Here is a 12,151-nt window from a genome sequence, read left to right as displayed (position 1 = left end):
AAGGAGCCAACCACCAGCGAGAAATCATCAGCAATCTGAGGAACTGAGCAGCCTTTGTGCGATTTTAAACGCTTTACAGGAGGAAATAAAATTCAAACTCCCGTTTAAATAACTATTTAGCCAGGCATTCTACACATTACACACATGATGGTGAAGATGAAGCCTCTGCCCGAAACAACTTCTAGTCTTGGATCTACAACGGCTTTTGTCAGCCGACAGCAAAAACCAGCCGGGGTATTCTGATCCTGGCTGATGATTCCTGGTTGAGAGACAAGGAAACGTGAGTGAAGGAGAGGAGGTTCACGGGACACGCCCATGTGCCTGGTGGGTCAACAAACCCCACCAGCCACCTGACTCCAGTCTGAAACTGACTGCCACACACGGGCCTCCAGCAGCCCTCTGCATTTCAGGGGCAGCTCTGCAAACCTGCTTCTCTCTCAGGGGAATCTAGAAGAACGCTAAAATAACTGTGCAGGACAGAAAGAAGTCCTGCAGCTTTGCGGTGCTGGTATAGAGAAAAATCAATCAATAAAACAGACTAGAAAGTCTAGAAACAGCCACACGGTGACTGTCAACAAAGTTTCAAAAGGTTAAGTGAAGAAAGAAAAGTCAATGCAACCAATGGTGCTGGAACAGCTGGAAATGCACAGGCAAAAAAGTGAGCTGCCCGACAACACACACACACACACATTCACACACACAAAGTGGATCAGAGACCCACATGTACGGGCTAACTATAAAACTTCAAGAAGAAAACATGGGACAAAATCTTTGCATCGTGGGTTGGTTAAGTCGAAGATTTCTGAGATCATGAAAAGCATGAATTTTAAAAGAAAACAATCCATAAATTAGACTTCAACAAACATTTTTTAAAACTTTTAGTAGGTGCACATACTTGCAAAACATCTATCTCGCAAAAGACTTGTATCCAGAACACTGAAAGAAGTCACAACTCAGTGAGAAGATATACGCTCGGATTTTAAAGTAAGCAAAAGGTATAAACGCATTACGAGAAGATAAACCCTAAGATGTGCAACCTCGTTCTTTGGTAGGTAACCGCAATGCGACAGCACCACACACCAACCAGCAGCGCTGGAATCAGAGACTGACCGCGCAAGCGCTGCGGGGGCCCATGCGGGGCTGGACCGCTCCCGTGCTGCTGACGGAACGCAGAGCAGGACGAGCGCTTCGGGAAACAGCTGGCAGCACTAAGAACTGAGACACACAGCATGACCCAGCCACTCTCCACTCCTAGACGTTTACCCCAGATAAACGGAGCATTTGCTCTAGAAACACGTGTACACAAACTCCGCAGCAGTTTATCTGTAAGGGCCAAAAACTGGAAAGAGACCAAATGTCCAAAAGGTGAGGGATAAACAAACCACAGACAGCTGCGCGTGGAACACCTCCCGCCAACAACACCACGGACGACCCTCAGTTACTCTCGGAGAAGCCAGAGAGAAGGATCCACCCGTAAACGTTCTCCACAGCGCTAACCCATCTGCGGAGACGACGTGGAGCAGAGGTGCCCGCGCCGGGGGAGGGCTGGCTGCGGAGGGAAGGTCTCTGTCGCGCAGCGAGGGTGGCAGGGGTCTCCTGTCACATGCACGTGGTGAGGCCCACCAACCGAACACCTCAGCAACACACACTTCAGGCTACGCCAAGTCCTCCACGGCAAAGCTGCAAAGACGGGGCCCCTGGGCCACTAACTTTGACATCATGCCCTTCCCAGCTGTCCCTTTAACAAGGCTACCTCCAGATCAAGGGAATCTGAGCAAAGGGCTGAGAGCCACTGTGTGGACCAGGACCCGGCCCGCACAGGACACTGAGGGCGGGACACAGGGAAGGTGGGGGCGGTCAGCGTACAGCCATACCACGGGGGCCTGCTGGAAGGAGACCCCCTGGCATCACCTGAGGGTCTCCAATAAAGCTGTTTCTGACGCTTTTAGTTTTTTAAACAGTGGAGTCTTCTGTTCAAATGAAGTCCTACACAGAACCCCAGCCCCAAGCCCCCCACGGCCTGCTTCCGCCCGGGGTCCTGTGTGTGGCTCTGTGTTTACCTAGCACGGAGCAGGGCTTCTTTTTACTTCTCCGCCTCCTCTTCCTCGCTGGCTTGATCCAGGGGCTGTCAGGCTTCCCTTTCCTCTTGAGAAACTTCTTCTTGATGCTGGATTCAGAACTCTGAGAACCAAGGGAAAGGAACAGAAAGAGCAAAGCATGGGCGCTCTGAAAGCAAAAGTTCTGTTTTCTTGCCATATCGTGATAATGCAACTAGAAAATTAATTTCACTTTTAGACATTTTTCTAGGTCACATTCTCAAAGACACTCATGCTTTTCCCTAAATATCACTGTAAGCTCAGTTACTTGAGTTTGGCACAAAAAAGAATAAGTGAAAAAGTTCTACCAGTAACTAAATAAGTAAGTTCAGTAAGAGAATCCCCTTTTAATTACATGCACCCATTCATCTCGCTCATGAGAAAAGGAACAAACAAAGCCTCAACGTGCATCAAATCTATGTCCAAATTAGCCATTACATGGAGAACAAGGAAAGAAATGATCATTAATTTACAACATTTCGAGATTCCTGTGAGTACATGTGTCTCAAATCTAGACGCAGAAAGGGCATCTAACTGCCACGAGTTACAGCAGATGCAGAGCATGAACCACTAGCCTTTCTAACGACTCCACCACCAGGATCTCACAACCCCTGTTAACTATGGATAGAAAAAGAAATTTTAAAATGTGTGTTCATGAGATAAAAGGATACACTAAGGGTGGCTCACTGGCCTTTCCAACAGTTGCCCTGGAGCCCGAGCCCTCGTGCTGGGCCCCCTGAGATGCCCAGGTGCCCTGTGCTCCCTCCAGCACCTTGTTCCTGCGCCCCCTTCACAGCAAAGCTCCGGGAAGAAAGTCTGCCAAGAGCAGCACCACAGCTCCCTGCGCTTCAGTCTACGACCCCAAAGGAACACGTTTATCGCCAGACACAACAGCCCTCCCAGTGCTCGTCTCCGCCACCCACGTGGCCACTTTCTCCTTCTCGAGGCACAGACTCCCTTCCCAGCCCTGCCCGATGGCCTGGGCGGCCCGCAGGCTCCCCAGGCTCCGCCCTCCCACCACAGCCCCGCCCTCTGACCCTGTCCCCGTGAGGTCGCATCGCTTGCAGCCCTCAGCTCTGAGCCACATCCAGCCCGCAGAGGGCCTGAGGTTCCACCTCGGAAGCCTCGATCTTCCCTCGCCCGGTCCACCCGGCGGCCCCTCCCTGGCTCTCTGCTCAGCCGCTTTCTCTGCGGCTCCCACATGGCTCCTCTGCCAGGAGCCCCGCGTCACCCGCGCACAGGTTACCAGATCAGACTCGTCTCCGTCCTCCTCCTCCTCCCCGGTGCCGGCCGACTCCTGCTCCTCTTCAGATTCGCCCTCCATCTGAGCAGCCCCGCCAGGAGCCAAAAAGAAAACAAACCAATGAGAGCCGCTGGTGGCAGGCGATCTGACCCGACACACCTTGGAGGTGCCCCCGCTCCCCAAGAGCCCGGCCCGGAAGGGCTGCCCCCATGCCAGGCTCCAGGCTGACCTGGACCACCGATCCGACGTGACTCGAACGTATGCAGATCAGTGCGCATGAGAGACTGCACTCACCGCAAAAAGGTTTTCAGAGGCCACAGACTAATATAAAACGCAAAACCTACCCCCCCGCGACCCACGAGCCCGCCCAGCCCCAGGGCCTCGACCTGCTGCCAGTGCTGGGCACCTGCAGGCGAGCACGGGAGTGTCTGCCTGCAGGCGCAGAGCACCCAGCACGCTTCTGCGTCTTACTCTCTTCTAATGAAAAGTACGCTGTGGGATCTTTCCGTAACAGAACAGCAGAAGCACCTGGGTTCACCTTCTCTACCTACACAGGGGCCGCGCGCCCCCTCCACCCCTCCCCGCGCACCCGGCTGTGGCTCCTCGAGGGGCCACGCAGTGACCGCACCCTCACAATCTCACAGGAAGGGTAAGACCCTCCGGACAAACAGCAGACACGTGCTCCCACCCGTGCAGGACGCTCCGGGTGTGGGGCGCCCACAGGGCACCCCCAGGCCCTCTGAGGGGCCGCACCACCCCCCGAGTGTCTCCCACGCGTGCTCCTCCATTTCTCCCATGCGTATTGTGTGACCACAGCCCCAGCCTGTACTTCCACTGGGTCCTTGCTTTCTTAGTAACTGCGGAAGCTACACACACACACCGTCTGTTAAATATGTTATAAACATTCTCCTATCAAGCTCTATAGGCTCTGCTTCTGCTATTTCTTTTTAAAGTAAAACTTCTGGGCTTCCCTGGTGGCGCAGTGGTAGAGAGTCCGCCTGCCGATGCAGGGGACACGGGTTCGTGCCCCGGTCCGGGAAGATCCTACATGCCGCGGGGCGGCTGGGCCCGTGAGCCATGGCCACTGAGCCTGCGCGTCCAGAGCCTGTGCTCCGCAACGGGAGAGGCCACAACAGTGAGAGGCCCGCGTACCGCAAAAAAAAAAAAAAAAAAAAAAAAAACTTCTGGGGTTTTAATCTGGACAAGTTGAACCTCTCAGTCTCTCCCTTCATGGCTTCTAGGTTTGTGTCTTAAAACAGAAGGCCTTCATTTGAGATTAGAAAAACGGTTTCCAACCTTTTTCCCACACTTAAATATTTTGTGTTGACACTTTAAATCTTCTGGAATTTGCTTTTTTAAATAACAGCTTTACTGATTTATAATTCACCTACACTTAAATTCACCCTTTTAAAGTACACAATTCAGTGGTCTTGAGTGTATTCAGAGTTGTGCAGCCATCACCCCCACCTATTCCAGAATGGAGTGTACATTTGTTGTGCACCTTGATCTAAGGGTCGGCCTTCACTTGGCCCCCAATTTTCCCAACAACATTTATTGAAAAGTTCATGATCCCTTGCGAACAAACTGAAAACCCAACCCTTACAACAAACTGTATCTCTGCAGACAGACAGGTGCACCGTGGCCACCCTGCTCCGCGCTCTCATGGCTCTGCCGTGCCTGCACGAATCCCCGCTTGAACCCCCTCCGTATCTGTTCTGCTAACCTCTCCCCCACCCCCCAGCCCGTTCTCACTGTGAACGACTCCCATGTCAGCTGGTCCCACAGAAAATCCTGTGGGAATTTTGATGAGAACAGCTCTGAATTCATGGATAACATGGGGAAAGGGAGATGAAAGAATGGATCTTCTCATTCAGACAAATAATGGGTCATTCCATGAACTTATTCTTTTTTTTAACCTCTTTCAGTAAAGTTTTACTATTTTCTCCTTATAGATAACACACATTTCTTGTTAAATGTATTGCTAAGCACTGTGGTGATATTAAAGACTTACAGCTAATTTTTAGGTGTGATATTGTGGTTTTGTTGTTCAAAGAATCCTTACCTTCTAAGGACCCACACTGATATACCGGCCTCAAGACCGTCCAGGTGGAGCAGGGACTCTGGCAAGCACCAGTGGCTGTACATATGCACAGCCTGACGTGTTCCGTTCAGGAGGTTAACAAGTATTGTCGGGTGTTTACTGATATTATTGACAAGCTGTCCTTATATTTTCCGACTGGCAGGACCACACAAGCTCAGCTCACTGGCTACAGCAGCCGCTCAACTGGTTTCCTTGGATTTCCTTAGATGGGTGATTATACTCCCAGCAAACTCACTTGTCCTTTAAAAGATTAATGTTTCCTTCCGGTTTTCACCTTACAGCATCACAGCAAGAATGACCAATGTGGCGTGCTCGTGTGAGGGGAGGAAGTGGCAACCCGCACTTTTCTTTTCTTTCTTTTTTTTTTTTTGGCTGCATCGGGTCTTACTTGCAGCACGTGGGACCCTTCGATGTGGCATGCGAGCTTCTCTCTAGTTGTGGCATGTGGGTTTTCGCTCTCTAGTTGTGGTACGTGGGCTCTGTAGTTGTGGCATGTGGGCGCTCTCGTCGAGTCGTGTGGGCTCAGTAGTTCTGGTGCACGGGCTTAGTTGCCCCGTGGTATGTGGGATCTTAGTTCCCTGACCAGGGATCGAACCCGCATCCCGTGCATTAGAAGGTGGATTCTTTACCACTGGACCACCAGGGAAGTCCCAACCTACACTCTTTTTATCACTGGTATTAGCAATGGTTTGAAACTTTCGCCATTAAATATAACCTTTTTTGTAGGATTCTGATATCTTTATAATAAGCTTTATTTAAATGTTATCTTTAAATTTCATTGGGTAGTTTCTTATTTTAAAACTACTGAGCAGTGAAACTACCCATCAAAGTGGGCAGATTAACAACTTCCAAAACTCCTGTGACTGTAAAGGGAGGAATAAGGAATAATTCCTTATAAGGAATAAGTACTTGAAAACTGCACACACAGCAGCTACAGAAACAGACGTGAGGCGCTTGGGGTGAGAAGGGAGGGGAACACCACAGCTGGCACCTGACTGGACAGACGGTGTAGGACTAAGCCAGGCAGAGGCCACACAGGGCGGGGGACCCGAGCCAGCAGGCCCCGTGAGCACCCAAGACAACCCGCACCCACCTGCCCCATCCACACCAGTGCGGAGACAAGGACACCGGTCATGGGTGAGGAGTCAGCCCCCTACATGGAGAAGGAGGCACCGTGCTGGCCACATACACACAGGGCCTCACTTGCTACAAATCGACTTTTTAGAAGGACAAATAACTACACAGATAAACAGCTGGGTCCCAAACAGGCACTACACAAGAGAAGGCATCCAAACAGCAAATAAACATACAACAAAGTACCCAGGGCTTCCCTGGTGGCGCAGTGGCTGAGGGTCCGCCTGCCGATGCAGGGGACACGGGTTCGTGCCCCGGTCTGGGAAGATCCCACATGCCGCGGAGCGGCTGGGCCCGTGAGCCATGGCCGCTGAGCCTGCGCGTCCAGGGCCTGTGCTCTGCAACAGGAGAGGCCACAACAGTGAGAGGCCCGCGTAGCGCAAAAAAAAAAAAAAAAAGTACCCAAGCTTCTCGGAAACCAGGGAAACGCAAATCAGAACTGCAGTGTGAGAGCGCTCAGCCGCGCCAGGAGGGCAGCCCACCAAGTTTACAAGCCCGTGATGCACACACAGGACGTGCAGCTCCCCTCGCGGATGTGCCAGACGTGGGCAACAGCCCCGCTGGAGCCCCGCACACACCCGTCCAGAGGGGTGCGGCCCCACTTGGCTCCCAACGCTCTGGCCTCAGAAACTACCGAGAACAGCCAAGGGCTGTGGGGGCCCGTGAGTCCGTGAACACATGCCGCTGCAGACACTTACACCTGCGGCGTGGCTCCCTCAAAGGAGAGTGAGAAAGGCAGGTAACATCCCAGGACTATTATAACCCTGGAGGGTCTCAGAGACCCTGGGCCACCTTAAAAACCACCATCACACAACAGTGAAAATGAACTAACAGCATAAATAAATCGCACAAACACAACACAGAGTAAAACGAGCCACACTCAGAAAAAGGAGTGCCTCCTGCGTGATTGCACCGAAGCCCAGAACAAGAGCAGAGGCAACCCTGCCACGGGGACCGGAGCGGGGCGCCACCCGCGTGCTCCTGCCCTGGGCACCGCTGACCTGTGCCCCGTCCCCAAGTCCACGCGGCAGGGAGCTGGACCCTGTGACATGCCTTCCAGTCTCTCTCCTTTGCTCCGCTACCTCAGCAGGTCCTGTGAAGAGCTTTCCTGGAGGCCGCAGCCTCCCCTGCCCTTGTCCCCTGATACACGGTTGTGTCTGGCTGACTTTAAGGCAGGTTTAGCCTCAGAACCGGCTGGCATATCTCCCATCTTTCTCGTCTCCGGAACAGGTCACATAACAAATCCATGACTCTCTGTTACTATCACTGATCTGTTTAGATCTGCTCCTGCCATCTTACTTTGTTTTCCACATTTTCTTCTTGATTCTGCTTTTATTTATTTCCTGATTCTTTTGTTAGCTTGATACCCATTTAATTTTCTTCCTTTGTATCAGTATCTAGACTAACTCAGTGTTATTCAGTGTCTAGATTCTTTCTGGAAGATGAGGACCTCCATCAAAATAGAGAATCCAGAGATAGACTCACATTCAAATGCCGCGTGGTATGTGACAGAGGTGGCATTTTAAATCAGCAAGGAAGCAAATGTCAGTCAATAAACAGTGCTGGCACACACGGCTCACCATGTGAGGGAGGCCACACAACCCTGACCTCACGTTTTGTTCAAAAAGCTTTACTGAGGTATAATTTATACACCATAAAATTCACCCACTTTGACTGTCTCTACCTCACATTTCATCAAAAATTCTCTGAATCAAATGTTTATATATAAAGAATGAAGCCCATGAAGAGTTAGAAGATAGCTTACATCAATATATTCTAAATCGCCACAGGGAAACGTCTGTGTATTGTAATTAGAACCCCGAACCCAGAAATCATACAGAAACAGACTAGTATCCATGAGCTCTGACATCGCAGCCAAGGCTGGACAGCACACACCTTCGAGCAACAGGTCAGCTCTGCGCTCACATAAGGCTGCCAGACCACATGACCCAGCGGAAACGGAGTCGCTAGACAACAAATCCTGACAGCCAGTTGTGTGCGAAGCTGCTCGGCACATTCAGACCTGCAGCAAAACACTGAGATACAGGGACATGCAGATGAAAACCTGTCCCTCCCAACTCACTGCGGCAGAGACCTGGAGATGCCCACATTCTACCTCTCAACAAAGTGCATACTACGAGCCCCGAGTGTCGCCTCTAACAACAGGAAATGGCTTTACGGGGCGGGGGGGGGGGGGCGCACACCCACTGAGGGGCCCGGCCAAGAGCAGCTCGTGGAGCCACAGGCAAAGCTCCTTAAGGAGACTGGACGTCCAGAGTCAAGTCCCCACTGCAGGCGGCAGGGAGTACAGGTCTGTAAAAATCACCGTTCAAAATACCACCACAAGAATTAGGAGACTGCTTCCTTCCTACACGAAAGGGAAAAAATAATAAAAGATGGAAGAGAAAAAAAAAATAAATGATATCTTAAATCATTTTAAAATTTCCTTTAAATCTCTAATGTCAGCATTTTCTACCAATTTATTTTTGAAAAATTATACCTTAGTAGCTGGGCCAACATTTAAAATTTTGCCCCAAAACCTGCTAAACAATAGAACTGGCATAAATGGCTAATATGAATGTGAAATTTAAGCAACACTAAGAAAAAGCATGGCCAAACCCCAGAAGCCGGAAGAAAGTGCTTTACACACGCCAAAGGCTGCGCGCACAGGGCTGGCGCGAAGGGCGAAAAGCTAGCCCACAAAGCCGCGCTCCAGGCCGGCCGCTGTTGCGGCAGACTCACTGGGGCGCCTCTACCCGCCCTTCGCTTCGGAATTAGCCGCAAGGCGCCACGGTCCATCTTAAAGATGCTCCCAAGTTTTCTCAGACAAGTCTGAGGCATGGACAGTAAATCCACGGCTCCACACGTCTGCCTGGCTCTCAGCCACAGTCTCGCCTTCGTGTCTAACTCACCCCTCCCCCAATCAGAAGGGCCCCAACAGCAACAGCCACTCTGCTCAAGTCTGCGCCCGGCACCCCTGGGCCCCCTGAATCACTGAAACCGTACAAGCCCCGTGGTCCCTGTCATGTTGCGGCAAAGACAGAAATGAGGGTCTTTTCTTTTCTGACAAACAAGGAAAATAAAGGAGCCATGGGCAGGCTATGGAAACAACATAAACTGGCCTGAAAGAGTTAATCAATCCTAGCTTTTCTTTTTTTTTTTTTTTTCCCTTGGCTGCACTGGGTCTATCGTTGCTGCAGGCGGGCTTTCTCTAGATGTGGCGAGCGGGGGCTACTCTTTGTTGCAGTGCACGGGCTTCTCACTGCAGTGGCTCCTCTTGTGGAGCACGGGCTCTAGGGCATGCGGGCTTCAGTAGCTGTGGTTCGTGGGCTTCAGTAGTTGTGGCTCGCGGGCTCTAGAGCGCAGGCTCAGTAGTTGTGGCGCACGGGCTTAGTTGCTCCGCAGCACATGGGATCTTCCCGGACCAGGGCTCGAACCCATGTCCCCTACACTGGCAGGCGGATTCTTAAGCACTGCGCCACCAGGGAAATCCCAACCCTAGTTTTATTTTAACTGCTACTAATCTGTAGTGTCTGTAACTAGACTTATCCTTCACAAAGCTAACCTCTAACACTCTCTGACATTATGTGAATTACATCCTGCACTCCCCTGTAGGAAATCACCCCTTGTAGCGTTCTGCATTTTAGAAAGAAGGTCGCAGCCGATAACCCAGCCGATAACAAACGGACCCAATTACCAGGCTGCCTGTCACCTGTTTTGAAATAATGCAAGAAGAAGAAAAATTCAAGACCTTCATTACTTTGATCCTTATCACCTATCCGCAGACTGCAAGCTCCACCTCTAAGACCTCTCCTGATTCCCCGGGGAGGGGGGGGCACAGTTCTTGAGGCACTAGCCTGCTGTGTTCCCTTTTTGCCTGGCAAAGAATAAAGCTATTATTTCTTTTCCTCCAAAACTCTGTCTCCACATTTCTGTTCGGCACCGGTGCACAGAGAGCCAAGACAAGGCATCACCACCCCCAGCCGGTGCCACGCCTTCAGGGCCACCAAACCGCCAACTCCGAGCTCGTCCTGGGTGGACACGGATGAAGCGTCCATAACAAGGACACGCCAGCATACGTACCACCCCACAGGCCTGTCAGCAGCCCTGGGTACTCACTCCACTGGGAGGACAGAGGCCTCACCTGCGGAAGGACCACACCTGTGCCAGGTGCCTGGGACACCGTGCCAAGGCCAAGGGCAAGCCGTACTGGCACTCGGTCAGCCACGGTTAGCAGTTTGGGTTATTAATGGTATTATTCCTGTCACTCCCAAGCCTAAAAATGCTCAGGCCGTTTACTTCCATGAACACTGCACGGGAAGACAAACACTTCTCTGATGAAAATAAACTACCTAAAAATTCGAGAGAAATAAAATACAAGAATCCCAGCCAGAAGTAAACAGGGGGCTTTATTAAGGCCCAGAAGCGCCCAGCCGCCACCCCTACCCCCGCCAGTACCGAGGTCTACGGTGTGCGTCCCGCCCACCTTCTGGCTGCGGTCAGGCTCCAGCGCACTGTCCTTGGAGGCCCTGCTGCCCTCGGCAGGGAACGCGGTGGCCGGCTGGGCGCCCTGGTCCTCATCCTCCTCCAGCTCCTCCGAGTCGTCCTCCTCAGAGTCCATGTCTAGGCTCTCCCCGTTCACGTGGAGGGAGCCGTCACCCAGGTCCTTCTCGCCCTGGAACACGCCAGAAGCCCACGTCAGGACCCCACCAACTCCTCGGGGCAAGGCCCACGGGGCGGGGCAGGGGAGGGGGTGGCGACTGTGCCGGAAGACGAGAGCTTGGGGCGGGCGGGGGCCACCCTGGAGCAGAGATGGAGGGCAGCCCCCGCAGCCTGGCCCGCACCCTTACCTTGGAGCCCACCGTGGAATGAGTTATGCTCTTAAACATCTCAATCACCGTCCTCTGTTTTAACACTTTGGTCTTTTTCTTAGGAACCAGGCTATAGGTTCCCATTCTTCGTTTTTTCTTCCGAGATACTGCAGCTGCTAAAACAAAAGGCAAGCAAGCTAAAAAAAAAAAAAAGTCAAAAGGGGACGAGAGAAGAAAAGAAATGCCATTCAAATGTTTTTAGAGGTAGGTGACAGTTCACAAACTCTCATCACCAAAATCATCAGCACTCAACAGTGTCTTAAGTTGCACAGAGAAAGCTGAAAACCCGTCACAGATACAGGATTTGTCCACAAGGAGACACCGAGCTGTACGGAGGGCAAACGTGAGCACCCCCTCCCGAGCAGGCAGCACAACACCAGGAGACCCTCAAGCTGGCAGGAACGGGCCCGGGTGCACCTGGGACAGCCTCTGAGCAGGGCTCTCCGAGGGGCTGAGAAGGAAGGGCCTCCTCCAGACGCCCTCCTGCTCGTGTGTCCAGAGGGTCCACCGCTGACGTGCAGCCACTGAAGAGTGGACTTACACCACTGTCACCTGGACCCTCCATCCTCGCTCAGCACTTCACGGACCACGGGGAAGGATACTGGAAACAAGGGCCCAGCGAGCTATCCCTGCACACAAGGGCCAGGGAGGGAGAGGCCTGGGAGCAAGGTCTCCTGACAAGCGCAGCAGTGGAGGGGGTACCGAG

The 12,151-nt window shown here is 52.2% G+C and overlaps 1 protein-coding gene and 1 long non-coding RNA gene across 11 annotated transcripts in view; one reads left to right on the top strand and one right to left on the bottom strand.

Annotated features, from left to right (window-relative positions):
* The window catches only part of EHMT1 (euchromatic histone lysine methyltransferase 1), a 147,171-nt gene that overhangs the window by 49,242 nt on the left and 85,778 nt on the right, over nt 1-12,151 (bottom strand). For 8 of the 10 annotated variants that reach the window (XR_007477987.1, XM_049711161.1, XM_049711165.1 and 5 more), the window contains 4 exons: nt 11,425-11,582; nt 11,061-11,249; nt 3,343-3,420; nt 2,061-2,181 (listed from right to left, as the gene is read on the bottom strand). Coding sequence is in view for 9 of the 10 variants with exons in the window: in XM_049711161.1 (XP_049567118.1) it covers nt 2,061-2,181; nt 3,343-3,420; nt 11,061-11,249; nt 11,425-11,582 (546 nt within the window). In the remaining variant the exon portion in view is untranslated. The remainder of the gene's footprint in view (nt 1-2,060; nt 2,182-3,342; nt 3,421-11,060; nt 11,250-11,424; nt 11,583-12,151) is intronic. The other 2 variants (XM_049711163.1, XM_049711164.1) reach the window with 2 other exon arrangements.
* Nucleotides 1-12,151, top strand: part of LOC125964748 (uncharacterized) — a 237,139-nt gene that overhangs the window by 160,376 nt on the left and 64,612 nt on the right. The window lies entirely within an intron of this gene.

Source organism: Orcinus orca, chromosome 6 (assembly GCF_937001465.1).
Source record: "Orcinus orca chromosome 6, mOrcOrc1.1, whole genome shotgun sequence".
In the NCBI taxonomy this organism is placed as follows: Eukaryota; Metazoa; Chordata; class Mammalia; order Artiodactyla; family Delphinidae; genus Orcinus; species Orcinus orca.
This window is presented reverse-complemented; position numbering and strand designations above follow the sequence as displayed.